The 27,102-nt window shown below is 44.9% G+C and overlaps 1 protein-coding gene across 1 annotated transcript; it reads left to right on the forward strand.

Annotated features, from left to right (window-relative positions):
• Positions 1–47: 47 nt before the first annotated feature.
• podxl2 (podocalyxin-like 2) lies at positions 48–25,105 on the forward strand. The gene is made up of 8 exons (XM_049023402.1): positions 48–876; positions 14,896–15,180; positions 18,470–19,089; positions 19,868–19,942; positions 21,767–21,923; positions 22,507–22,568; positions 22,858–23,037; positions 23,511–25,105. Exons 1-8 carry the CDS (start codon positions 840–842, stop codon positions 23,736–23,738), a joined length of 1,644 nt encoding a protein of 547 aa, XP_048879359.1. The 5' UTR covers positions 48–839; the 3' UTR covers positions 23,739–25,105.
• Positions 25,106–27,102: the final 1,997 nt, after the last annotated feature.

Below are 27,102 nucleotides of genomic sequence, written 5' to 3' on the forward strand. Positions count from 1 at the left end.
ATTGAGTGTTATGACATAAATGAAATTATGCCCTATACGCGGATAAAACTGGACAATTTACTGAACAATTAACTAATTCAGACAGATATTTATAGTACATATTTCTCAAAGCAATTATTTGAAATCTTTAAATCTGCTCGGAGCGTATATCTTATGAAGTTGATATTGATGCTGGCGTTACTTTTGGGGAGAGAGGAAAAGGCTGAACGTAAAACGGGAATTGTATCCAAAATTGCAAGTTTGTGCTGCATTTGATCTGAAACTCGTTTTTGAGGGTGCGCGGGTGTCGGTGCTGGTGGTTCTGGCGCGGACAGTATTTAGGACCCGGGATCGGATCCTTGCTGGCGTCGCAGCTTGGTGCCTGCGCAAAGACACTGCGCAAACATTGAATTAAAATCGGCGCATTTGCCGGGCTGATAACTGAGAAACTGGGGGAGACGCAGCAAAGCGCGGCAAGAGCCGACAACAAAAAGGTGTCCGCACTGATCAACCAGAGCAATCGTCCCGAAGCTTGTCCTTTTTTTATTGTATTTAAAAAAACTGTTAAAAATTGGATGGATGAGTCAGACGTTTACTCTAATATTGCACAATAAGTCGGTGCCCTGCGCACATTTGCAGATCGCAACGTGAGCCGGCAGCTCGTCTCAAGCTTCCTCACCTCCGGGTATTTAGAGCTGTGCAACAAAAATAATCGTTTTAAAACGGTGATGCATCGCAGGCATCTACAAGAAGACAAGCCGACAGCCGCGCTAAATTATTAATACCCGGTACCCTATTTGATAAAACAACACCTCCCGACCAACTACATATTGCATTACTCTCTGGCATCGACCACCGACATGCAAACGCTTTTCCTTTCCTGCAGCGTCATAGCAGGTAAGTTATACGCTCTGTTAATTGTATCTGGAAACATGTTTGTAATTAGTCATAAAGTAATCCCCCCTCCTTCCCCAGTCTAGGTGCTGGCGCTGGCGGCGTGATCGTTCTTTGTTCATTCATTCCTTTCGGTGTTATACAGCTGCGGACTAAAGTGAACCTAATGCCCACAGTTTCCGATCGGGGGGTAAAATAAGAAAAGGAATATATCATAGTAGGAGAGAAATCGCCGCAAAAGGAAAGTCCATGTGCGGTCGGCTTTGGACAATGCGATAGCGGGACGCAGGATGGGGCTCATTGCATGACGATCGTAGCACCTCTTTAAGCTTAAATGCATTCGTATTCAGTGTACGAATGGACCCGTCCGAAAGCACGCTTTCCGCTCTGTAGATTAACTAATATTAACGAATGAAATGAGCGTTTATTTCCTAGCTGGTGTGACATACAATACCTATGCATGACAGCTTATACTAACATGAAAAGGTGCAACATTGTTTGATGCCACGGTACCAGATATTAGTAAGTTTTGCTGTAGTTTTGATGTATGTGCCTATAATTTGTTTACGCAATATACAAATTTACGTTATGTGTCGTAAACGCAAAATTGTTGTTTTATAAGATTTTAAAAAACATATACAGAATTTGGGCAAAATAATTCGATATTAATTAATGTCCTTATATATTGTTGTATGGCTGAAAAGCTATCGTCTATTCACCTTCATTGCTTTTTGGGCAAGTTATGGAATCAAGTGTTGGGTACAGTGAAAGTGAAGTTGTTATTTTTTCTGTCTACTTCAGGTCTTTCAATTAGGGAAGAAACTTGAATAAAGTTAAATGTATGGCATAAATGTCACATTACTGGGCATATATGTTTTAAGTATGCTTGGCTCAGCATTTTTTGCTCTTGCCTCCCGAGGCTGTCCTGTCTCTTTATGCGGAGTTTTCGTGCGTATCTCCCACAATTAAATGCTACGTGACTCATGAAATATTGACTCTAGATTTCCCGTTTGCCGTTAGTAACCTGGTACGAGCTGGTATCCTCTCTGTGGTGTCAGAAACATGACTGGACATACAGTTATCGATTAGCCAAGGGTCACAAACCACTGCCGCAGGAGAATCCTGGGAGCGAAATGCCTTATGGGTTCTGAGACGGAAAGGTCAGATCAGACGTTAGCTCAGAACAGCGATGGGGTTGTGGTCAGATGGGACACAGGAAGCTAAAACTGCAGCGTAAGAGCAGGTGGGTTTGGAACATCCGTCACGCTGGCTCCCTCGTCTTTGTTGGTGAGGTAACTAATGACGATGATGCGGGAGAACGGCTGGAGCGTCCGCTGGCCAAGAATAAAGGCCCCCGTGCTCAATGGGCAGCATTTAACTCTGCAGCAGGAGGGTTACGCACAGTGCGCAAGCAATGCCACCGAGAATGAGATGATAGACAGTCTGCATAAAACTTTTTCAATCTCTTGATACGGATCAGGTCCGGTGTGTGTTTTGCCGGAGGCAGTGCCCCATCCTAAAAATCGCTAAAGTAAAAGCTTGCCAGAGATGCTCACAGGAGGCTGCAGGTTCAATGCGGACACTGCGTGCAAGAGGGTGGGATGCAGCCAGATTCTCCCATCCATCTTCCATCACTGCTTACCCAGTACATAGCCAGACAGAACCTATTCTAGGAGACCATAAGCACAAGGCAGGAGATACCCTGGATTGGGATGGCGACTTGTTGCAGGGCCTACACACAATTCAGTGATACTGATTCATTTATGTAATTTGTATATGTATTTGGACTGCAGACAAACCACAGTATATTGAGAAAATTAGCAAAATCCAATAAGGATGAGTAAATTCCAGACATACAATATTGGGGTTGAAAGTGAACCTCTGGCCCACTGAGTCTGTGTGTTTGAAAATATTCTTCGGAAATCCAGGCAGTTAAATTGCAAAGAGAAATCGTAGCGTTGACTCCACTGTGCCGATGCTTATGGAGAGCACTCTGTATGATTCATGTTTATGCTTGGAAATGCAGCCAATGACTAGAATGAAGGATCAGCAGGGCAGAAAATTATAAAATCCATAAATTACGCAGCAGCAATGGAAACAGTTCTTCCGTGACTGTGGAGTCTTTTTCGCAAATGACAAATTTAATTGGTTGCCTTATGTTCTTGATGCGTCGCCGGTGATTTGATTAGGTTTGTGTCTTTTGTCTCTGCAGAATAATTACATGCCCTACATATAAGCATAGGTAGGTCTGTATGTGGTTTTAATTGCCGCGGACTGCATGGGATAAACACAACACCAGGAAGAGGGTTATCTCATCACCTTCAGTCTGAAGGAGCCTGGTTTATTTTCTGTAGCACTTCATTAAAGAAGGGATTTAAATCGCAAATATTATATGCTGCAGTGTACAGTGTGGAAAGTAACATGATGAAAATATAGTGATTCTATCTGTACGTATGAAAAACATCCATCGCTGCTTATTCAGTACAGAGTCGTGGTGAGTCTGGAGGGCACCCAAAGAGGCATGGAGCGTGGAATGAAGTACAAACAAGAGAGAACATGCAGATTCTGCATAAACACAAGCACATAGGGCAGGAGGTGGACACACAACCCTAGAGGAATGAGGATTGAGCCAGGACACCCCTCTTACGTGCTGCTCTTAATGATAGTAATACATTTAATTTATACAGACCCTCCTCTACTTAAGAACTTTCAACTTACGAACTTTCAGACATACAAACGAAGAGGACTGTAAGTCCAAATTGCGTTCGTTGGGCTCCTGTTTCCTGTCCGTAGCATATTTTTTTTCTGCGTGCCAATTTCGCCCAGTACGACTCCTGGCCGTTACTCACGTAACATAGCGTGCGAACTCCCAGCATCCTAGTTCTTTGTATTTGCGTGTACCCTTAAAATGATGTTGAATAACGACTTACGAACATTTCAAGTTATGAACGACATTTCGGAATATATCTCATTCGTAAGTAGAGGAGCGTCTGTATGGTGCTTTTCAAGAACCCAAACATTACTACAATAGGTGAGAGGACACCGATATATATACAGATGCTCCTCAACTTACAATGGGGTTACAATGTTCCGATGAACCCATCGTAAGTAGAAAATATCATAATATAATATGATACAATAAATAAATAACTTTACGATATGTTGTTAAACACTGTATCAGATGTTTATGCTCACAATCACTACAGAGACTGGAAGCATGGCTGCATAGATGCTGCCATCGCCCAGGATTGGTATTGGTATTGTACAGGATATCATTAGCCCAGGAACAGAACAAAGTTTGTTCGGATGGCTACTGAGTGTGGATCGCTATCACACCGTCATAAAGTCGAAATATTGTAAAATCAAACCATCTTGAAGGAGCATCTGTGAAACATTATGCAGGATATTTGACAAATGCACACTATAACCTTTCATCGTAGTTAAATGATTACACGGATCAGCCATAGCATTAGAACCACCTAAAAGAGCTCTGACCCGTCCAGACGCAGTCTCCACAAGACCTCTGAAGGTGTCCTGTGGTATCTGGCACCAAGACGTTAGCAGCAGATCCTTTAAGCCCTGTAAGCTGCGAGGTGGAGCCCCTGTGGATCAGTCTTGTTTGTCCAGCACATTCCACAGATTTAGATTAGATTGAGATCTGGGGAGTTTTGAGGCCAAGTCAACACCTTGGACTCATTTTCATGCGCCTCACACCATTCCTGAACAATTTTCGCAGTGTGGCTGGGTGCATTGTCCTGCTGAAAGAGGCCACTGCCATCGGGAAACACCTTTGCCATGGAGGGGTGTTTGGGTAGATGGTACGTGTCAAAGTAACATCCCCATGAATGCCAGGACCCAAGGTTTTCTACCAGAATATGGACCAGAGCATCATACTGCCTCTACCTTTTCCTCATAGTGTATCCTGGTGCCAGTGTATACTTGTTGCCCCATTTTGATGTAACAAATCATCTATTGCTCCGTTGGCCAGTTCTGACACTTATGTGCCCATTGTAGGCACTTTCAGCAGTGGAATGGAGTCAGAATGGCCACTCTGACCGGTCTGTAGCTGTATGGCCCCTTATTCAGAGAGCTGTAGTGCATTGTATCCTGACACCTTTCTCTCATAGCCAGTATTAGCTTTTTCAGCAGTTTGTGCTACAGTAGCTTTCCTCTAAGATTGGACAAGACAGGTTAGCCTTCAGTCCTCACATGCATCAGTGAGGGTTGGGTGCCCATAAGCCCTTTGCCAATTCATCAGTTGGCCAACCTTGGTCCAGCCCAGTGTTCCCAGTTTCAGTATCTCGTGCTGACCAATGCTTCCATGTAGCAGGGATTTATTTCCTGGAGAGCGTGCGTGTTCGTGAAGGAAAAGGAAGCTGAACGTTACTGAATCTTAAATGATGAAAAGGTAAATGACTTGACATTGAAGTTTCTTTGCTTCGGCCTGTTTATTTATTAGTTCATTGGTGAATTTTCATGAGTGCATTTCGCTGTCTGTAATTTGGCATGTCGGTGCTCCGTCGTTTCAGCATTTCGCTGAAGAGCAGCGGCTCATTCTGCTTCCCCAGTCAATAACGAAAAGGCACAGAAGAAATCCGATCCCCAGCATGAATATACAATGAAACTTTAATGTTTGGAAATTGCACCAGAGAATGAATGACTGCAGAAATCCGCCTGTTTTAGTTTTTGGGTGATGCATTGAATATATTCATACTACTTATTAATATGCAATTGAAATGATATTGAAAGGGTTGCAGTGGAAATGCATCAGGGGAATAGAGAAGCAATTGAGCCGAACCTCGGAATGCGAGTCGGATCACCGAGAAACAGATGCGCAAAAGCAGAGGACAGTGATTTATGGATCTTGTCTTATAAATACACTGTATGGTTAACAGCATGCGGCCTCCGCTATTAATTAGAGAAATCGCCTAATTAAGCCATACCCATTGCTGACAAACGTGTATAATTAAACACAGGGTCACATGATCTCCTGCAGGAAAACATCAGCAGCGGAATGAGTGGTGAGGGGTTAGTGACTTTCCACTTGGCGTCGTCATATGACTCCATCTCCCCAACAAGTCAATTCGCCACATATCCGTCCTGCTGGAGTTATCCTGGTCAACCGCAAGTGGGGAGATTATGGAAGCCAGAACATCTGGAAGCAAATTCAGCTGTGAAGTGGTAGGCCACACAAACTCACAGAAAGCGACCTGATTACCCAACGTCAATATCCTCCCTGAATGGCAGCAAATATTCCAACATCTAATGAAAAGCTTTTGTGGAAGACTAGCGGCTTTTCCAGCAAAAATGGGCTGACCGATTAGATATTAATACCCCTGGTTTCAGAATGAGATGTTGGACAAGCTGGTGTCCACATACTTTGGCCATGTAGTGAAAATGATTTTAATGTTGGTATTAAAACCAGGAAATGTGATGATCACATATTTTCCTGCTCTTCTCTCTCATCTTTGCTGAACAGGTACGGCATGTGGTATCTACTGCAGTTATTGAATCAGATCATTCTGAACTCATCCTTCCAATCAAAGTTCCCTTTTCCATATCCAAAAAGACTTTTAAAATCTGTAATCTTGATCCCACATAAAATTAATATTTTCTTCAAAATGGCTGCTAATCAAGTGATTACAAGTTCTGGGTTTTTTTTGTTCGTCACTCAGACCAGCTGAGTTATTATTAAGAATGACACAGACCCTGACTACTGACTCACGGTTGTTCACAGTCTCCTCGCGTTAAGCACTGCTGAAGGCTGGGAAAGCGGCTTGTAAACTAACAAGCGATTGTTGTCCCCTGCAGGGACATTGCCGTGGTAACCCTCCAGCTGTGTAGATTGTGGACTGTAAGCGAGATGCACGCAGGATGGATCAGGGCGAAAGGTCTACAGGCGGATAAGAGTCTTATCCGGACATCCATAGCTGTGCTGCATTGCAGTGTTATCTACTGCAGCTCCATCTAATCGCAGTGCCCTGGGAGCCAGAGCAGCCTCATCCTGTTTTGGTACCAGCCTGGTTTCTCTGCCACTTTTCACTGTCTGGAATAATATGGAGGGCGGAGCTGGTGAGGAGCACAAATTACTTAGGGATTCAAAGGTTTTGGTTGTCACATGCATGGTGTACGGCCCGACTATAACCTGCAGTGAAATGCCCGGTGGTGAACTGTGCAAAAAATTAAATAGAGAAAGTAATAAGACATATAAGTAACATACATACATCCATTTTCCAAACCACTTATCCTACTGGGTCGCGGGGGGTCCGGAGCCTATCCCGGAAGCAGCGGGCACAAGGCAGGGAACAACCCAGGATGGGGGGCCAGCCCATCGCAGGGCACACTCACACCTACGGGCAATTTAGCAACTCCAATTAACCTCAGCATGTTTTTGGACTGTGGGGGGAAACTGGAGTACCCGGGGGAAACCCCACAACGACATGGGGAGAACATGCAAACTCCACACACATGTGACCCAGGCGGAGACTCAAACCCGGGTCCCAGAGGTGTGCGGCCACAGTGCTAACCACTGCACCACCATGCCGCCCCACATAAAAGTAGCAGCAATAAAGCTACAAAAATAGCACTTGGTGCATGAGTAAGGAGCGAATGTTAAATTACAATGATCAATTACATGTGAAGTAATTTGATGACTTACTGGTCATCAAAGTATAGCCGGACGCCATCTGTGGTGTGCTACGCCATTTTCACCCCGCTGGCCGGTGAGTCCGGGGGGGGTGGGGGGTGGTCAGGTGACCTGAAGAGAGGTGATGCTCCCTCTGATTTCCCCTCCTGATGGGGTTGACACCTGATCTGCTGTGAAAAGCAAAAGATCAGCCAGGGGATAAATCAATCGAAATTAAATAATAAAAATCCCGCAAAGCGAAGCTTTTTTTGTTTTTTATTTCTTTTTTTTTACAAGTATAAGAATCAGTCAAGTAGATGCTATGATATATGGACAAGGTCTCCATTGATATTTATATGTCTTTCACAGACTTGTTTTATTTCTTGTTTAATATGCAGCGCCTCTGTAATCACTGCAATGGGGACCAGAGCCTCTGTCAGGTAGGATTAATTGGCTCTACATTGAGACATCCCATATTTCATTGACGTTACAGGGAGGGGGAAGGGGGGGGGATTACTGACAGATTGCTGTGTCGCCGCTGGAGATACATATAAAAGAAGGACTTCCTGCTTCTCACAAAGAGTGGGGATGACAGCGGACCCCTCAGGGCCCCCCCAGGAGTGCTGCGTGGTATTTATTTTTCTCCGTATTTTTATTCCCCACCCGCCACCCCATTTGGGGGGGTGAAAATGAAAAGCCCGCTTAGATTACTGACAGTGCCTTCCACTGTGACCTCCAGCATTCTTCTGACTGGATCGCAGCTGCTACGGTCCGCTTTGGTTTGATTCATTTTCATACAGCGTCCTTCCCAACACATGAGCCACAGAAGCACTTAACAGCGATCAGACGACAAGAAGAGGAGTGATGCCAATCCATGTCGTGGTGGAAATTGTTGCGCAATAGTGAAAATCAGCTAGAACAGGAACTAAAAATTCTTTTGGTAGTTACAGGAGAGAAGACCTCAGAGGGTCAAAGTATAACTATCCTTACCTACTTATCTCGCACAGCCAGCAAACCTTACAGGTAACCTTAAATTCAGGATGACGTTTACGCTGATGGGAATTTTACTTACACAATAATGTTCTCAGGGCAGAACAAAAAAAAATGATTGGTTCAGAGAGATAACCAATAAGTTTGTAGAGGAGGTATTTCTAAGCAACCTACCTCTGGCCCAACCAATCAGATGTCTTCCTCCCGCCTCTTCAAGTAGCTTGGACTTACATCCTTTACAATTTGATTGGTTCAGAGAGATAATCAAAAAATTTTTTGTTCTGCCCCCAGAACATTTTTATGTAAGTAAAACTCTCAGAAGCAAAGTGTGTCTGGATTGGTAGAAGCCAAGAGTGAATACATGTTCTGTCCAGCCCTTTTTCTTGACTAGTGTTTCCCAACCCATTCTTCACTACCAGTGGTTCCAGTTGACTATATTTCCATCGAACACATACAGCATTCTTTACCAGAAGATCAGTTTTTAGTACAGTGCTTAAGATCGTAACGGAATGTCATTAAATTCTTAAGGTACCTAATTTTGCCCTGCATTGCCAGTCATCCTGTTCTGCTTTCTTCAGCTTTCCATTTGTATATCTTCGCCTTGACAAAAGGATAAGGGCATGTGAAATAAACTGCGGACAAAAATATCAGTATACAAAGAGAGGTATTTCTGGGGATGGCCACCCTGTTGCAATCATAAGAGTTTAAGCTACGGTAGAAGTTCTCGGTTCACTCAGAAATCCCATAATCCTTTTCCACAAAGAGATCCATTCAGTCTTTAGAAAAGAGTTTTGTGTGAAGCTAGAATCGACTCCAGTCTTATATTGTGATGGTTCTGATTTGACTCTCTATCCTGGATTATGAGAAAGAAGAGCAATTTTGCCTCATGTCTCTTGAGAAAAAATAACTTTCTGAGCTGACATAATGAACAGGAGAGAGCTGGTCATTACATCTCTTAATGTGTTTTCTTGACATCGTTCCCCTTTGTGGCAAACATCATTTAATCTGCCCTGGTCTTGTTATGCTCTCATTGAAGTGGGGGAATAAATTTCAGGTTGTACTTTTAATGCATATTATCTTAAAAGTATAATGGTTCCTCCGCTTTTATGTTTTGATATGAAAAAGGATTCTGGAAGACAAATAACCATTTGATTTGCCATACGTGTTTAGATAATATCCTGACCAGAAAAAAGGATAAATGGATGGGTCAATATCTGAGTAATATGTTACATTCAACACTCTGTTTCTTTCACTCCAAAATAAAAACTTTCCGATATATATATAAGAACATGACATCTGTACTGCTGAAGAGGCCTTACGGAAGGGAGATGAAGACCATAGCTTACAAATGGGATTTATCTCCACATTATAATGCAAAAGCTACTAAGCAGCCAACCTGATGTGGTCAGACGTCCTGTTAGTAGCCAAATAATATCTTCCGCAATTTAAGTATGGAGGGAAGACACAAGCGAAATATACTGATATTTTCAGAGTTTTCCGACTAGGGCCTTTCCGTCTAACATTAATGACAGACGTGTGCCTCGTCCAGTTAAACATAACCCCTGAGTTTGATTCTTTCTGAGAAACTCTTAATATCCTTTTATTGCTTTTTGCGCAAAACTGGATTATTGGAGGTAAAATTATGAAAACCTTAAAAAAAAAAAAACATTTCTTTCTTGTTCTGCTCTCACATACAGTAGAAGAAAAAAACATGAATCCCTGCTTACTTACTTTTGATGTATAATTTTTATAATTAATATAACAGGAAGCAGCTGTTTCATTGTCCTGTATCAAGACTTATCATCTCCTCTACCTTTAATCTTACTTGCTAGCAGTTGGCGTCTTTTCTGGAAGTCATTATCCCTAGTTAATGTAATTGGTAACTACAGATGTGTGATATTATCAAGGGGAACCAAGTGTAGCATATTTTGTCCTCGCTCTGTGATGTTATTAGATGTGCCTTTGCAGCGTGCCCTGGTCCAGCCACCCTACAGTGTTGCACATGAGTTTGCCGTGTACCTGCTTTGCAGGAGGTGCATTGTTAGCTCGGTGCTCGTCAGGGGCTGCTGTGCCCCTCTGAGGCTGTGGTCTCCCAAGTTTTTTAAGTAAGAAAAAATTCGCTGAAAGAAATGAGACCAGCAGTGGCCTGGCTAACAATTAACATGATAATAATTTGCAGGCATTTGAGACTTTTACTGTGTTTTTCAGTTAGTTGTTGTGCTACATGGTATAGGGCGAATGCATTTTTCTATTTTATGAATCTAAAAGTGAGGCTCTGAACATACCAACTCTTTGAAATACTGGGCATATTTTTGCACATTCTACAAATATAGCTTGTGTCCTGTGTCCTTCCAAATTTTCTCTGGACTGATCTCCATGCTGTCTTTATATCTGAGGTGGGCTATTTAAAAAAAAACACTAATGTGGAACAATTGTGGGTGGTTGGGGGGGGCTGGAGGTCAGCTGCAGCTTTTGGAAATCAGCCTACTGCTGCGAAGTGGAGGTTGTGGGGGGAGGGAGGGAAGGGGGGGGTCAGAAAGATTGCAGCCAGCAGTGGGTAGTTAAGGAAGAGATGAGGCTTTGGAATCTGGAGTAGGCAAGATTACAGTGATACTGTCGATCACCTCCGGTTACAGCTCCCCGGCAACCAATAAGAAGTAGGCAGGAACATTTCACTGCCTTATTTCCAAGGCAACTGCCAACAGTGAACATAAAGGTCGGTTCTTTTCAAACAGGACAGGTGGTGGTGCATTTCTGCTGATGGTTCATCCATAAAGCAGCCCTCTCCCCGGGTCCCATTGCAGTCCAGTGGTGGGAGGGGCCAGCATCAGGCTAACAAACTGCCCCATGCTGTATAGCTGCTCGCCTGTGACAGCATTTTCCACACAGTGTCGTATTACGCTCCCCTTATCCTCTAACAGGAAGGGTGTTTTGGACATCGCCTAGACTGATTGTTAAGCAGAATCGATGGGGTACAGACATGGAAACAGAATTAAGTGCATCCTGGCTTCCATATAGTGTTCCTTTTGCCAGTAGGGCCAAACGGACTCTGTTCCTGACAGTCCATCATTAAAAAGTTCTATTTGGTATGTAAAATATGTGCCAGTGTTTCAATTTCATAGCAGTGTGAAGGCTGGCCAGAAAGCCCGCTCATCGCTAAACAAATCTGAGATTCAGTGGCCTGTGTCCTGCCATTGCCGCAGCAGTGATCAGATCGAGGTTTGATTAACATCGGTGCTACCGCCCAGAGCGTGACTCAGCAGTGATCAGCTCGGGGTTTGATTGACATCGGTGCTACCGCCCAGAGCGTGACTCAGCAGTGATCAGCTCGGGGTTTGATTAACAGCGGTGCTACCGCCCAGAGCGTGCCGCAGAAGTGATCAGCTCGGGGTTTGATTAACATCGGTGCTACCGTCCAGAGCGTGCCTCAGCAGTGATTAGCTCGGGGTTTGATTAACATCAGTGCTACCGCCAAGAGCGTGCCTCAGCAGTGATCAGCTCGGGGTTTGATTAACATCGGTGCTACCGCCCAGAGCGTGCCGCAGAAGTGATCAGCTCGGGGTTTGATTAACATCGGTGCTACCGTCCAGAGCGTGCCGCAGCAGTGATCAGATCGAGGTTTGATTAACATCGGTGCTACCGCCCAGAGCGTGACTCAGCAGTGATCAGCTCGGGGTTTGATTAACATCGGTGCTACCGCCCAGAGCGTGACTCAGCAGTGATCAGCTCGGGGTTTGATTGACATCGGTGCTACCGCCCAGAGCATGACTCAGCAGTGATCAGCTCAGGGTTTGATTAACATCGGTGCTACCGTCCAGAGCGTGCCTCAGCAGTGATCAGCTCGGGGTTTGATTAACATCGGTGCTACCGTCCAGAGCATGCCTCAGCAGTGATCAGCTCGGGGTTTGATTAACAGCGGTGCTACCGCCCAGAGCGTGCCTCAGCAGTGGTCAGCTCGGGGTTTGATTAACAGCGGTGCTACCGCCCAGAGCGTGCCTCAGCAGTGATTAGCTCGGGGTTTGATTAACATCAGTGCTACCGCCAAGAGCGTGCCTCAGCAGTGATCAGCTCGGGGTTTGATTAACATCGGTGCTACCGTCCAGAGCGTGCCTCAGCAGTGATAAGCTTGGGGTTTGATTAGCATTGTCACTACTGCCCCATTGCATGCTGTAGACATGATCAGCTCCAGATTAGATTAGCATCTGAGGTACCGCCCCATAGTATGCTCCAGCTGTGATCAGTTTGGGGTTTGATTAGCATCTGCACTAATGCCCCGGAGCATGCCGCAGCAGTGATGAGCAAAGCATCTATATTTTTTGTACATGTTTCATGTAAAACCACTGAGGCAAATATATTACAGAGATTTATATTTTACATTACTTCTGTCAGATAAACAATGGTATCATAATGTTAAACCTGCTTTTTTAATACAAATACTTTGATCTGTCACTTTGGAGGTAAGACATAACAGGGTGGGAGACATTTTAACATCCATAAAAGTGAATAAACATACCCTGTGCCTTTATCAATCCTAATGATTTCAGCCTTTGAAGATCTCAATGTGTTGGGTGGGTCCCATTACCCCAAAGGCTGAATAAAGCTTAGAAAGGCTGTGGGAGAAGAACTGAATGTTCCGGCTGGTAATAATATGGGCTGTGATGAAAAATAATGGTCACGGCTGCAGGAGAAATTCGCTTACTGCCTGTATTTATCAGAGCAGAGCACATTTCGCAGAATGCACTGAGAACCTGCCTTGCTTGCGGATGTCTGTCCGTTCCATCCTTTACCGAAAATTCATGCCCCCTTGGGGTAACTTGCTGGAACCATGTCCTGAAGGCTCCTTTATCTTGCTCGGCGTGCTGCCCCTTTCCCATAATCCCCCTGCAAAGAGGCAGTGAAGAGTCATTCCTGGAGCTTGGTTTAAATTACGTAAATGCATTTGTGTATTTGCAACCTGGGACGGCTTAGTGCACAGGCTTACCCAGGCTGAGGTCCAGGGGCCTCCACTAAAAAGGGGGCCCAAATAACCTTATTTAACATTTTTTTCTAATTATTTGTAACGAAATGTATAATAAAGCCTAGAGTCATTACCTGTCCCATATTGACAAATATTTGATCTGATTAATATTTTCAGGTCTGGACTGACCCCCCCCCCCCAATAATTAAAAAAATGTGAGCACCCCCCCACCACCTCCACTTGGCAAATTTTATCTCCCCCCATCCCCCCCCATTTGACAGCTTTTTATCATCGCCACCCCCACCCCCCCACCAGTTATGTGGCACCTCTGTTTGTGAAATTATCTGATGCACTTAAGGAATCTTGCTTAATTCCTAGGCTGATTGTTCTTTAAGCTGCTGCTAAATTTGCATCGATGTAGCCTCCTGGAGGAACAGGGCGGGGTGGGGGGTATGTGTTTCTGAGGGCGGGCTCATCTGCCCATTCCATATGCTCCGCCATGGCCGTCTGGCCCAGAGCGGGTAACCCTCCCCGGGGACAGATTGCCTCCCCTGGGGGCTCCAGCCCATTGACCCGAGTCCGCATTTACACCCAAGCCTATTGGAGCTGCGCCTCTTCCTCAGCCTTAGGGCAGTGCCCATTGGAGCAGCTGCATCTCGTCGGTTCGGTTGGAGCTGAAGGATGCTGCCTCATCCACGCACCCTGTGCCTTTTTGTAATTTACCTATTGAGCAGAAGCTCGTATCAAAAATGAAGCACAATCGAAAAAGCAGAGTCAAGCCATCCCTGGATTGGTGACTTTCTGCCCATTGGCACCGCATCAGAACCTGCCGAGCCCTATAAATGTAATTTATAAAAAGTTCAGTCCTTTTGTTCATGTTATGATTGACTTCTTGGCATGATAGTAGAGAATTAACGTGGGGGGGGGGAAGAATGACAGATTTCCATTCTTCTGTACTTGATCCAATACATATTTTACACAAATTCTGGTCTAAGCTGTATAGAAAATGCTGACGTGCCAGACATAATGTGCAATAAAAAATTGTTCCGCATTTTCACCGGCTGCCCAGAAATTCAGGAAGTTAATTTCCTGAAATGTGAATTGGCCATTTGCAAAATATTAATGAAGTTGATGGAGTGAAAAAGGCTCCATTCTTATAATCATAATATATGTTCACCTACATATATATTTACTCTAGGCTAGTGTGAATTGTTCACAGCGGCTTCTGGCTATGCTCTGCCTTTCTCAGTGTCAAACTGTAAGAAACATCATTATCGGCTATGTGTTTTTTTTTTTCAAAAACAAATCCTTGAATTATTCAGGAGTGGGAAACACACCATTTGACATTTTAGATATCTCACTTTATGGGTTTCATTGGATGTTTTGTAGCGTCTTGACGGCAGGAATTTAGTTCAGCCTAAATCTGCTGTTTTTCTCTCGCTACTCCCAGGATCCATAGTGCTGCTGGTGTCATGTGACGCCGTGAGTCACGACCCCCCCTCGTCCCCCACCTCGACCGGACCACCTGGGCCTGCCTGGACCTCGGGCCGTGTCGCTCAGCCGGAGGTCATGTCCTCGAGTCCAGAGACCCCCCAGTCCGTGGGGCTCACTGGCGGATCCCAGGAGTCAGGCTTCTCCAGCGAAGAGAACGAGGACACCAAGGGGTTACCACCCGTGTACTGGGATGAGGGAGGAGAGGTCAATGGCACCAGTATGGACCCCGGCACCTTAGAAGGTACGTGACAGCCAATTAGTTATTGCTTTGTCCATTCATCAGTGCTCCATAGCCGTGTAATGAGTGCAGGGTTCCGTCCCAGGAAACAGGAGACACAAGGCAGGGGGACATTATGGACAAGATGCCGTTCTGTTGTAAACCACGCTTTCACTATAAATTCCATCTATAGCAAAAAGTCACAGTCTTCAAAAGTGGATATATGTGGTTTTCATTGGACAGTAAGGATATTGTCTCCATGTTGGAGAAACCTGCTTGTGGCAAGGGAAAGACGGACATGTCGCTGGACACCAGTGAATCTGATAAATGCTGACTTACAGATGGCTTACAAAGTCTTACACGACGGTATTCTGTAGGGTCACCTTAGCGCAAAAAATATCACATTCAGATCCTGAAAAAAAATGGGTTCCAGCTGAAGCCCCCCCCCCCCAACACCAAGACTTTAATTTTATGGGCCAAATGATCTACAACCATTTGCTAAATTTTACAAAATTTTACTGTACCATTGAACACCATTGGGAGTTTGTCTTTGATCTGCTGGAACACAACACCTCGCCTGGCCAAAAGGACCATCTTCCTGTCACAAGAGTGTTTTTCACATTCCAGACTCTCTCTGACGCCTCAAGAAAGGGACCCCTGTAGGCTAATTGTATTATTTTCGCTGGTCATTCAGACGCTTAGAGATTGTCACCAAGTCGGCGTTAGTGGTGACACACGGCAGTGGCCTGTCCCAGGAGCGGTAGCGATGGCTTTCTGCATGTCAGAGTGGCAGTAATGGAGAGAGGGGTCACCACGGACATGCTGTCCACCCTCGTTGGCCTGCTCTCCTCCCCTTTCGCCGTGATCTCTGCCTAGAATTCTGGCTGCTCTGTGTGGATCCAATGAAACAGAATCTGACCCTCACGCTCAGAAGCCATCCGTGGGTCTGAGGAGCGACGGAAACCTGTAGGAAAGGCAGCAGCAAAGAACCAGAGCGTGACTAACAAGCGCTTTAGATAGGAAAAACACAGTAGATGGAGATGGATGCGTTCACCCTTATACACGATCGCAGTGCCATTTGGGGAGGCGGCATCGCACTGGGATTCACAGCACCTGATATCTGCCGCTTTCGGCTTCACTCATTTAAGCAGCTGAGTGGTTTAACCTTCTTCTGGGTCCGACGTTTTTTTTTTTTTTCATTATTATTACTGTCACCTCTGTTTTAGCAGTCTGTTCCCTCAGTAGCATGAAGGAGTCTGTTCCTCGGCCGCTAATGACATGTTTCTGTGTGCCGCTCAGAATGGAAAGCTCTTCCGGTGCATCTCGTTCTTTCTAGCCCTTGACATCGCGGCAGCTGAAATCTGGCTTATTCCGTCCTGTTCGATCTTTTCCAGAATTATACCTAATAGACCACTGGACGTGTTTTATCAAAGAAGTATTTTACATTGAGGGCTTGGAGCCAAAGCCAATTTAGATGCATGATGTGCACATCATGCAATGAAATTCTTACTTGTTTGTCTCCTTCAGGCCACACTGCTACATACAATACATATCTAATATCCGAGATAACAATGATGGTGTGATAACAATGACAGTGTGATAACAATGACGGTGTGATAACAATGTGTTATCGAAGCTCCTTTGACTGCTAGGAGAAGTCTGACAGTGGAGCTTCCGTGACGGCGTGAAAAACCGGACCTGAGAGCTGCCAGGATGCACCAATCAGAGTTCAGCCTGTCGTGCAAGGGCAGTCGCTCTCTGGCTGTCCAAGTCACGTGGCTGAACTGTGACTGATTGGGCCTGTTTAAGACAGCTGGCTTCCTTGTCTTCTCCTTCCTCAACAATATTTAGCGCCACTCAAGCCACGCATTTTTATTGTACCCCCTGAAGTTTTGGCACCCCCCGCTGGCCACAAACAGTCACTACACTGGGGGACTGGGATGCAGAAACAGTGGCTTTTTGAGTGTGGTCTCTGGTTATGCCACGTAGCAGATACCTGTAGGTGGAATCGGGAGGGTAGCAGGCTCCTCCACGTGTGGGGGTGCGCAGGCTGGCTGGGACCCTGAGGCTCGTCATCATGTGTAGCCTGTTTCAGGTGAGGCGTGTCGGACATTACCTGTTCTGACCTGCTGGGGGCGTCATGCACTGTGGAATGTGTATGAGAAATGAGGTCATTAGCGGTTCCTGACTGGGAGAAAGATTACAATTAAAAAGTACAATCTGTTTAATCTCTGAAGCAGAGAATGTGATGCAATTAGCCGGGGGAGAACAATTAGCATACTCTGCTATGTGCTGCTTAAGCCTGTTCACGTAAAAGGCTTGATTGCATTTTTTTTCCTGCACTTGTTTTGCAGATATTGTTTAAAACTTATGTTCTAACCAAATCCTTGATCTGTTTGGCATCTCTACCTGAAAACAGTCTTGGAAGGAGTTGGAAGGACATAATTCCACATAATTGGATAATATTTTAATATGCAATAACATTTTTCGAACGGAAAGCTAAGTAGCGTCCATTAGATAAGGTTGATAAGATACACTAGATTCTACGTCGATGTAGATGTCAGTAAATGTGGTAATTACTTAGAAACTCGTTGCCTTCCCCATGCATTATTAAGTTAAGTCGATTACGATTCGTGAGGTTCAGGAACCCTGTAGGTATGTTGTACTTGGTGATGTCATCAGACCACAACATCTGCCGAGCGCTGATAAGGACGCTTATCGAAAGCGGGTGCAAATTCAATTTCTCTCACATCTGAAGCCGCCGTCATTGCTGGCGAAGTGTAACAAACGTGCCACATTCCCAGATAATGTTATTTTGTACTTTTTTTTTCTAGCATATTCCAAGCAGGTCACGTGTTTTCCTGTGCTGTATATCACCGGTTTCTCGCTAATTGTTTTAGGAGAAGTCACAGTTAATGACATCCACATATATAGTGTAATCAAATTTGCATTTTTGCCGAAGCCCATGGGCTTGGTCTCTTGGGCCAATAGCCAGTGGCAGCAGACCAGGAAACACGTAAATATTTTGGGAGGCTAAAAACAGCATGTGAGGCTCCCCGGCTGTGTGTGCGGTCAGCGTTCTGCCTCTTTAGTCCTTGGGCTGAAAGCTCCATTGATTGGAGTAACAAACAGTCCTCAGTGCTTCCTCCAGCAGCCTCGTAGGTGCTGGCAGACATCCCGAGTGCCTCTTTGAAGCCCTGAGAGAGGGGCACACCTGCCCGAGCCGGCCAGTGGGATCCAAGGCACCTCACATAGTCAAGCCGGTGGTTGGCGATGGGCGTTTTTTTAATGATGCCTGATTTGTTTTGTTCAGGATTCAGTCCGGCCTCCTTCCAGCCCTCGTCCTCCCATGCTGAGGCACCGACCGAGCAGAACTCCTCGTCCCCCTTGGTGCCCTTGGTGGAGTCGCTGGACTCGGACCTGTGGGAAATTCAGGGGGAGTCCAGCGGTAGCCCAGCAGGCCCCGGTTACGGACCATCCACCGTGGAAGCGGGGTCTCCTGCTCAGACCACTACGGATCCCGATGTTGGCCTGATGCACCACTGGGGCCGAGCTTCAGGCCAGACCACGTCTCCCCCCAGTGCAGCGTCACAGGAAGAGGAGGGGCTTAGCCAGACGAGCGCTGAAGACTCCACTGCATGGGCCAACTCTGTGCAGCCTGGTCACCCATTCACCATTAAGAATAGGGCACGGGGCACAGCCCCAGCTGGTAGCAAGAAGGGTGCGACTGACCACATGCACCAGTCCCACTTGACCGCCGTCCCACCTTCCCCGGCCTTCCACTCCCCTTCCGTCGCATTTTCCGGCATCGCATGGGACGAGGTGGCCCCCACCTTCCAGGATGATCAGAAACCAGAGCTTAGGCATGGGGGCACCGAGCTCCTCTCCGAATCGAAACTGCACAACACACACCTCTCCCCGGAGTCACCGCAGGTATACTTCCGTTATGTCATGCCTTATCCTATGGTATAACAGAATGGTCCTTCAGATTTAAACAAAGAGTCTTTAACTCGCACACCCAAGGCCACAGCAGCAGCACATGGCACTGCGTTAAAGCACACAAGATACCACTGCATGGCAGAAGGAAAAGGAGACAAGACCTAAATCAATGATGTCTTTCTGGCCACCGTAGCACAAACTTTACGGTTCTTGTAGAATCTGGGCCACAGTATGAATGCAAAGAATCCACGGATAGTGTCCTGCACTGATCGTCTGCTCCTTCCGTGTGCCACGCCCCCCTCATTAATCCCGTGTGGATTCCCCGCGTTTACCAGCCGATGATTGTCATTTAGTCCACGTTTCCGTTTGTGTCCCCAGTGCGATCATTGTATCGTCTGTCTGCGTCCTGGCTTTCCTTATGCATGATTAAACCCTGCATTCCCCGACTTGCCATCTCTGCTCGCGCTTTCCTGGATCACTGCATGACAGATAGAGTCATGATTGCCTTGCCAGTGAGAGCACTGCAGGGTTTATTCGAGGTTTGGGCTTTATAAGAGTTGAAATTCAATTTTATTACATTTACAAGAAAATATATAACGTAAATTAAGAGCTTAGCTGGCTGACTTAGAGGGACATAAATAGCAACGGAAAGCAGCTAAATAAAGGTATGTGTTTCCATCATTTATTGATTACCCGAGTGTCCAGGCCGTGGATGCTGGTTTGATTAATCTCCCTCCCATGTTCTGCACTCTCATGCCTGTTTTCTCTGCAGGTGATCTGTGTCGACTGGAGTGATCTCACAGGGAAGGGCTACGTCATCTTGAATATGTCGGAAAACTATGATTGTGTAAGTTTTATACGGTTTCTCATTCACAGTTCAGCTTTGAATTTTTTTCCTTTAAACGAAACACGATATATACACACACAGATACGAACTGTTGATAATAAAGTTAATGATAAAGTTGGAGGCCTCTGAGGAAATCGTATGGGACGGTGTATTACCACAGATCTTACGAGTCCTAAATTCGAGTCCCAGTAATTTGTACAAAATTTTTATGTATACTTTTATATTGTTATAATTATGTACATTTTCATTATATCTTTTATGTGTTAATTATGTTTTATAGTCGTTAAAATCTTAAATAATGTATCATTTTAAAACATGGAAGGGATTTTATGCACATCTCTATCTTAAAGTTAGGATTATCTATAAAGATATTTATATTGTGTTATGCTGTTCCCTCCAGTGTTTTCGATAGTGATTTTTACGTTATCTAGATTAAATAAATGGCCGGCATGGTCCCAGAAACACGCGTTTCTGGGGTAGGGGGCTCCCTCGGGACAGGTCTTCAGTGTGGGATGGGATGCCATTTTTCTGCTCTTATCCCATCACGCCCCCGCTGGAGCTCGACGTGACTCCGGATGTCGCCCGTCACTTTAAATGGTGAAGTTCACCTTGATCTGCACGCCCCTCACTCCTGCCCTAATCGCCGGTGCTGACTGACAGTCGTTAGGCCAGTGGAGGGCGCCTCTGAGACCTTTAATCACAGCAAGCCGAGCCGGGCCCCTGCAGCAGCTGTGCCCCCCCCCCCCCCTCCCATCGCCCCACCTTCTCTATTGCTGCCCATGAGCTGTACTCCACATTCTCACGTCGCCATGGAAACAGCGGATGCTATTTATTCTAATCAACCTGCCCTTTTGCCGTTGTCTTAATAATAGCTACAGATTAATCTTAAGGTGTTCCGTGGTGATGGTGGACCTATTCATTATAAAAGAGGCGTGCATTGTATTAATCAGCCAAGCTCTCAATTGAGGTAATTATTAGCAGCAATTAGAAAAGATGGTTTGAATAATCCAGCGCTTATTCTGGCCTTTTCTTCTTTAGATCAAGGCTGGTCATTTCTTATCTCCTCTCCTCTCGCTTGCTTGTTCCGTACCTCAGTTTCTTTTGTTAGCGGTTGTCTGTTTGTTTTTTTTGTTTTTGTTCACCGGCTGACGCTCATGAGCGGAGGGAGGCCTGTGGGTGCGGCGGAGCAGCTGTATCTCACTTCTATTTTGGGGGACGGAGATCAGGGCTATTTGGTTGCAGCTGGACCTCCGGAATGGGAGTCGGGAAACAAACAGCGGGGATGTGCACCCGCCCGGGGGATGCGGGATATTCTCTGCCGAGCGGGCTGACGGCCGTCATTGCAGCCGGACGGAGTGGAGTGATGATGAATCGGTGTAACCATCATTCATTTTTCAGCTGTGCGGGTGGGGGGTCGGGTGGGGGGGGTAGTTTGCGCTGATGTGAGGCTTTTTGCTTTATATGGGGAGAACTGTGCAGCCACTGGGAAATCCGGAGCACAGTATAATGATCTGGTATCTGTTCTGCCCAGGAGATTATTTGTTATGACTAATTAATAAAGACGTATTGCTTGCATCAAATGCTTCAACGTAAACACGGTGAACAATTATTATACTGTATAATTTACTCGTATCCCTTGTTTTTAAATTCATGTTCATGAAATATTATCTCAGTTTTATCACATTAGCAGGAGAGTCTGCGTGCGCAACTACAAATTAAAATGAATGGCTTAGTTACAAAACAGTGATATTTCTATGTTATCTTTAGAAGGGTAAGGGTTTTGTTTGTGGTTTTTAAGTTACGGGTCATTGTCCCGCCCGTCAGGACGATTTCCGAGCAGAGAACGACAAGCAGCTGCTGGACCTGTTGGAGGAGGCCTTCTCCCAGAAGATGAACAGCCCTCGGGGGTCCTGGCTGGTCTCGCTCAGCAAACCCACCCGGCAGGACCGGCAGCTGCTGATGACCCTGGCCAGCGATCAGGGTGAGGTCCATGTAGTGCCCGCAGGACGAGTGACTGCTTTTCATGTGATACCTCTGCAGTTAATTCCCCTGTCTCCTCAAAAGCGTTGACTTGCTTAGCTGACTCTTCTATTCTTAGCAACCACCATACCCCCCCCCCCCCACACACACATTTATATCTTTCTCTCCAGCACTGCAGGTTATGGGCTGTTCTCAGGGGTACAGAATCAGAATCTTCTAACAGAGTGTATCTTTGAGGTGATAATCAGACTGCAGATTTATTGGAATGCTGAGTCATATGGACCTGTAGAGAAGTAATGAACACACGGAGTGCGCTCACTAGCCTCTAAAAAGCATTACTCTGGAAAAAAAATTAACTAACAAGGGTTATAAAATAAGCACCGCACTTTGTACTTTTAAATGACTGAAAGCTTTAAATTGACTGTTGTCTTTTTTTCCAATCCAATCAAACAATGTTACGTTTCTGTTATGTGCTTCCTGAAGTTGTGTACTTGTGTAAATCTATAGATTTACGCACTAGAGAAGTTATTTTGTGCTCAAAGGTAAAACAGAAGCCTCAAATGATCTTTGTTTCACTTCATTAGGAGTGATTGCCACCAAAGATGTCCTGTCAATGCTGGGAGAAATACGGAGGGGCTTATTGGAGGTGAGGTTAGATAAATGACCGTCTCCCTCAGTCTTACATGGGAATATCAAGAGAGACCAGCTGGCAGTGATATCACTGTCCGTCCGGTTTTTCCTTATATGTTGATGCATACTGTCCTGTCCTTCCATGCCACTGACACAGCCTGCCAGTCAGATTCCCAGTACGAAGAAAAGGATTAAATATTCCACTTATTTTCTCTACACTAAAAGCACACAAGAAAACAAGCCTAATTTGCTTGCTTCTGAGCTATATGTTAATCTCTCCTGTTGCATTTTGTTTTTCACCTCAGATTGGCATTCAGAACTTCACCAGTGTGTCCAGCTGCCAAGCCCGGCCCAGCCAGACCCGTAGTGACTACGGCAAGCTCTTCGTGGTCCTGGTGATCATTGGGTCCATCTGCGTGGTCATTATCGCCTCGGGCCTCATCTATATCTGCTGGCAACGCCGTTTGCCCAAAATGAAGAACATGGTACCTTCAGGCAAAATCGCCTTGCATAATTTTCTGTTTTGCACATATTCAGAAATGAATAGGCATTAGGAGTAAAATTTGTTTGTTTATGCAAAATGCAGTCATTTTGTCCTTTATATTTCAATGTCCTTTATAACAACCAGTAATATATGTATCTGAGAGGTGATCTTATTGAGTTATTTAACATATATGCACCACATACAACACCCATTGATTTATTCTTATTAATTAATTAAGTCGTTACCTATGTATTATTTTGTTTGTGTACTGTGTACTATTTGCATTTAATCTGCTTGATGGATTCTGTCTCTGCACTTGTCTTTCTTTTGCATAATTTGTCTTTGTTTATTTTATGTACTTGCAGCTGTATGCAAAACAATTTCCCACTCTCCTCATCTTATCTTAAATTGTCCAAATGGTATTTTCCGGCTTTGTTAACATTTTGGATTTTGCTTTTGTCCTCTCCTGTGAAGTCTCGCGGCGAGGAGCTCCATTTCGTGGAGAATGGCTGCCATGACAACCCCACGCTAGACGTGACGAGCGACGGCCAATCAGAAATGCAGGAGAAGAAGCACAGCGCGAACGGGGTCGTGGCGGGATGCGGCGGCGGCGGCGGCGGAGGCGGAGGCGGATGGCAGGTCCTGGTTAACAAGCCGGCCAAAGAGGTGCCGGAAAATATGGAGGAGGACACACACCTTTAATGTGGGTGGGGGGGTCGCTTCGGGTGTGAATGGGTGGAAAGGGGACAAATTCGCAGAGCAGAAAAATTGACTCCAGCGACGTCAGGAAACTGAACCAAGTCTCTGACACTTAAGCCAGCGCAAACTCTGCTTATGCTTTGGGGGGGAATAAGCATATTTTTGCATATCGTTAATGATGCGGCGCAGTTGAGTAATGAAAGGGTAATTTTAGCAAATGCTTCGCTTTTTTGCGTGGTTCTAAACCCTCCTGTAAAAAAAACGAAACAAATGGATGTAACCGATTTCCACAGTGGTGAAGCATTATTCAGTATATCAGTGTTGCCACAAACACGTGTAATCATTTTGCTGATATGAATCCAAATAGCTGAAAGGAAATAAGAAATTGCACTTAAACGTTGTTGAATGTCGACGCTAATCTTGTATTCCGTGCCTCTTAATTGTGATACCCCGTCTTCCGGGAGGGCTGGCAAAATTAGGGACTTTCTGCACTAAATGCACAACCTCAGCTAATGAATACTATTAAATGGATTATTCATGTGCACTGCAAAAAATGGCTGTCGGTGTAACCTGTTCGATTTATAAAGGTTGTTTACTAACAGTGAACTTCTAAACCATCGCGTCTTAAGACGATCTCTCGATAGTGTTAAAACAGCCTGCTGATGAGATCGTTTCGGCGCTGATTAATTCTCTGTTTTACCTGAAATACATGTGGGTCACAAGTGAACTTTCATACAGTGTATGACCCCCTTTGAACTATCTGTAGTGTGCAAACGGTTACTTATAGATGTAAATATGCTTTGTGTTAAAAGGCAGAACTACCCTTGACAATTGTGGGAACAGAACAGTGGTTTATTTCTTTAAAATGTCTGCGCAGTTACTTAAAAAATGTATGCCCTTGGCTTATGCCAGTAGCAAAAATCCAGCAAAAAATTCTTTACTGAGGCAGAAATGTTAATGTGGAGAAAATGTACGGAAAATCTCTGGGCCAGGCATCCGATGATGGTCGGCATTTGTAAATCTGAGTTTCTGTTTGAACTGTCATTCTATATTATGGTTTGTTGTTGCACCGCGAATTTTGTTTGAAAACAGGCGCTCTGCGTATATACAGTAGTCTATGCGTAGCCTTGATTTCTTGCGTCATTGTATCTCTTTATAGGTCGATGTATGGACTGCTGTTGTGGTATGTATGCTACGTAGGAAAAAGGGGGAAACTTGCATTTCTAGTACGAGAAACAATAGTTCGACTACTGTTTATATTTATGTATGTTTGTATATCGATTTGACTTTTTTGTTACATTTGGGTTTGCACTACAAACATTTTGCCATGTGAGAACTATAGAAAATAAACGTTTGAATAAAACCAGCAATTTGCGGACTGGTAATTTTATACAAAATGCCTAGATCTCATTACCATCACAGCCTCTTTGTTGTTAAGTTAGAATCAGGGAGTGTATTTTTTTCTTAAGTACAGAAGTTCCCCCGGTTTTTCATCTTGAAACTGGGCTCCACCTCTCAAATCTTTCACCCATTAAGGAGAAGGATGCTAGTATTTCTCAGATTTTGCGCAGAATCCCTCTTTTTCCTCCCTCCGACAAAATGTCCCCAATAAAAAAAAAATTAGGGATGAAAAAGAAGTGATGAAGGGTACAGTTTTGAGCTTGTATGCGCACAACAGTTATATTTTCTTCAGGAAATACCCTTTTTATTTAGTTTCATTATGATATTGTTAAAATTGTTTTAATATATATAATGAGGGGTTATTGAACTTAAAGTATTTTGGAACTCTGATCATGTCTATATGAGCTGAAGTATACATATTCTACCATGTCTTTTCAGTTAAATTGTAGCATAGTTGGACTGGTGTCGCATCCAAAAGTCTGCCCCTACTTCGTGACCTTTGGTGCTTGGGACAGGCTCCAGGGTCCGCAGACCCTTGACCAGGATATGCGGTTGGAGCAGGGGGCAGTGTCCCCCCCAGTCTGCGCTAGTCAGGAAAAGAGATGACAATCACACAAAACCGTACGAGTGGGACCCCGTGCGGCTAGTAAGAAGTACCGGTTGGCCACGCCCCCCTGTTCAAGCACCTTCAGGTAGTCTGTGCACATTTCTGCACACTGGAAGTTTCGAGATATTGACGACGATTCACTCAATGGAAGCAGCGTGAAAAATTTCGCCGTACAAGTCTATGGGAAGATTTTGACAAAGGCATGAAAAAGAGGAACGCAGGTACAATATCACAAAGTTAGATCCAAACACACCGCACCATTTGAGAGGTGTGACGGAGTGTCTGGGTGGAAAGCTGTATGAGGAGATCAGTGCAAAACTTTTGGGAAGAAAAAAAATATATGAGAGAATGCAGCGATCGCTGCACATGCACGCCACAATAAATAATGAAATCAAATATATATAAAGTTACTTAAAACCAGGCTATATTGGAAACGTGAAGAAATTGTTTCTTTTTCAAATGAAGTTATGCACACATTCCTGTGACTCATTCAGGAGCGTTCGGCGGCTAAATGAAATTCTCATGCCAGCATTAATGTGTTTTCACCACTTTGAGAGATATCTCCACTGCCACGGCCTGCTTCCCTGCCCCCCTTGTTCCCTGCCTAGTGTGGCTCTAATTAGCCACGCCTGATGGTCGTTAGGTCTTACCTTTTCATTCCTGCACTCCCAGCTGCCTCCTGTTTGCTCCCTCGTTAGTCTTCTATTAAGTCCTTTTGTATTTATGTTGTATGCTTGTGCTGCTCAAGTACTGCTGGTTCGAATCCCCCTACTAGCAAAGTACCGCCCCCCCAAGCACTGCTCCCTGGGTGCTGAATTAGCTGCCCCCTGCTATGTCACAATGTCACATATGGGTTAAATGCAGAGGACACATTTCGTTGTTGTACACTGTGTGCTGTGGTGTGTCAACAATGACAATTAATCACTTTCACTTTTTTGTGTGTTGGCTCTTCTTCAGTAACCCTGTCATCCTGGTTGTTTTCAGTTTTGTCCTTCTTACTTAAACTCCTTTTGTTTATCACGCCTACTTCTGTGCCCTTCGTCCTGAACCAAATCACGTGTGAAAGGTGATTTTCCCATCTCAGTAGTGCTTGTTTGACTGAAATTTGAATACTACCATGGTGGATTATCTGCACTTCAAGGTCATGTGAAATGCTGTAGTATGACTTCTTATTGTCATCTGGTCCAGCAATAACTTTCACCTGCAGCAGGTGTAATCCTCCACAGCTCCACCCACACCCTTAGTCAATCTACCTATTTTAACTCCCTCTTAATGCTTTGTGTTTGGTCATGCCTACTCAGAAGTGGGTTGACTTTGTCTAGTTTTGTCTGGTTTTTACTCACTTCTGCAATTTCAGTC

Source organism: Brienomyrus brachyistius, chromosome 8 (genome assembly GCF_023856365.1).
Source record: "Brienomyrus brachyistius isolate T26 chromosome 8, BBRACH_0.4, whole genome shotgun sequence".
Lineage (NCBI taxonomy): Eukaryota > Metazoa > Chordata > Actinopteri > Osteoglossiformes > Mormyridae > Brienomyrus > Brienomyrus brachyistius.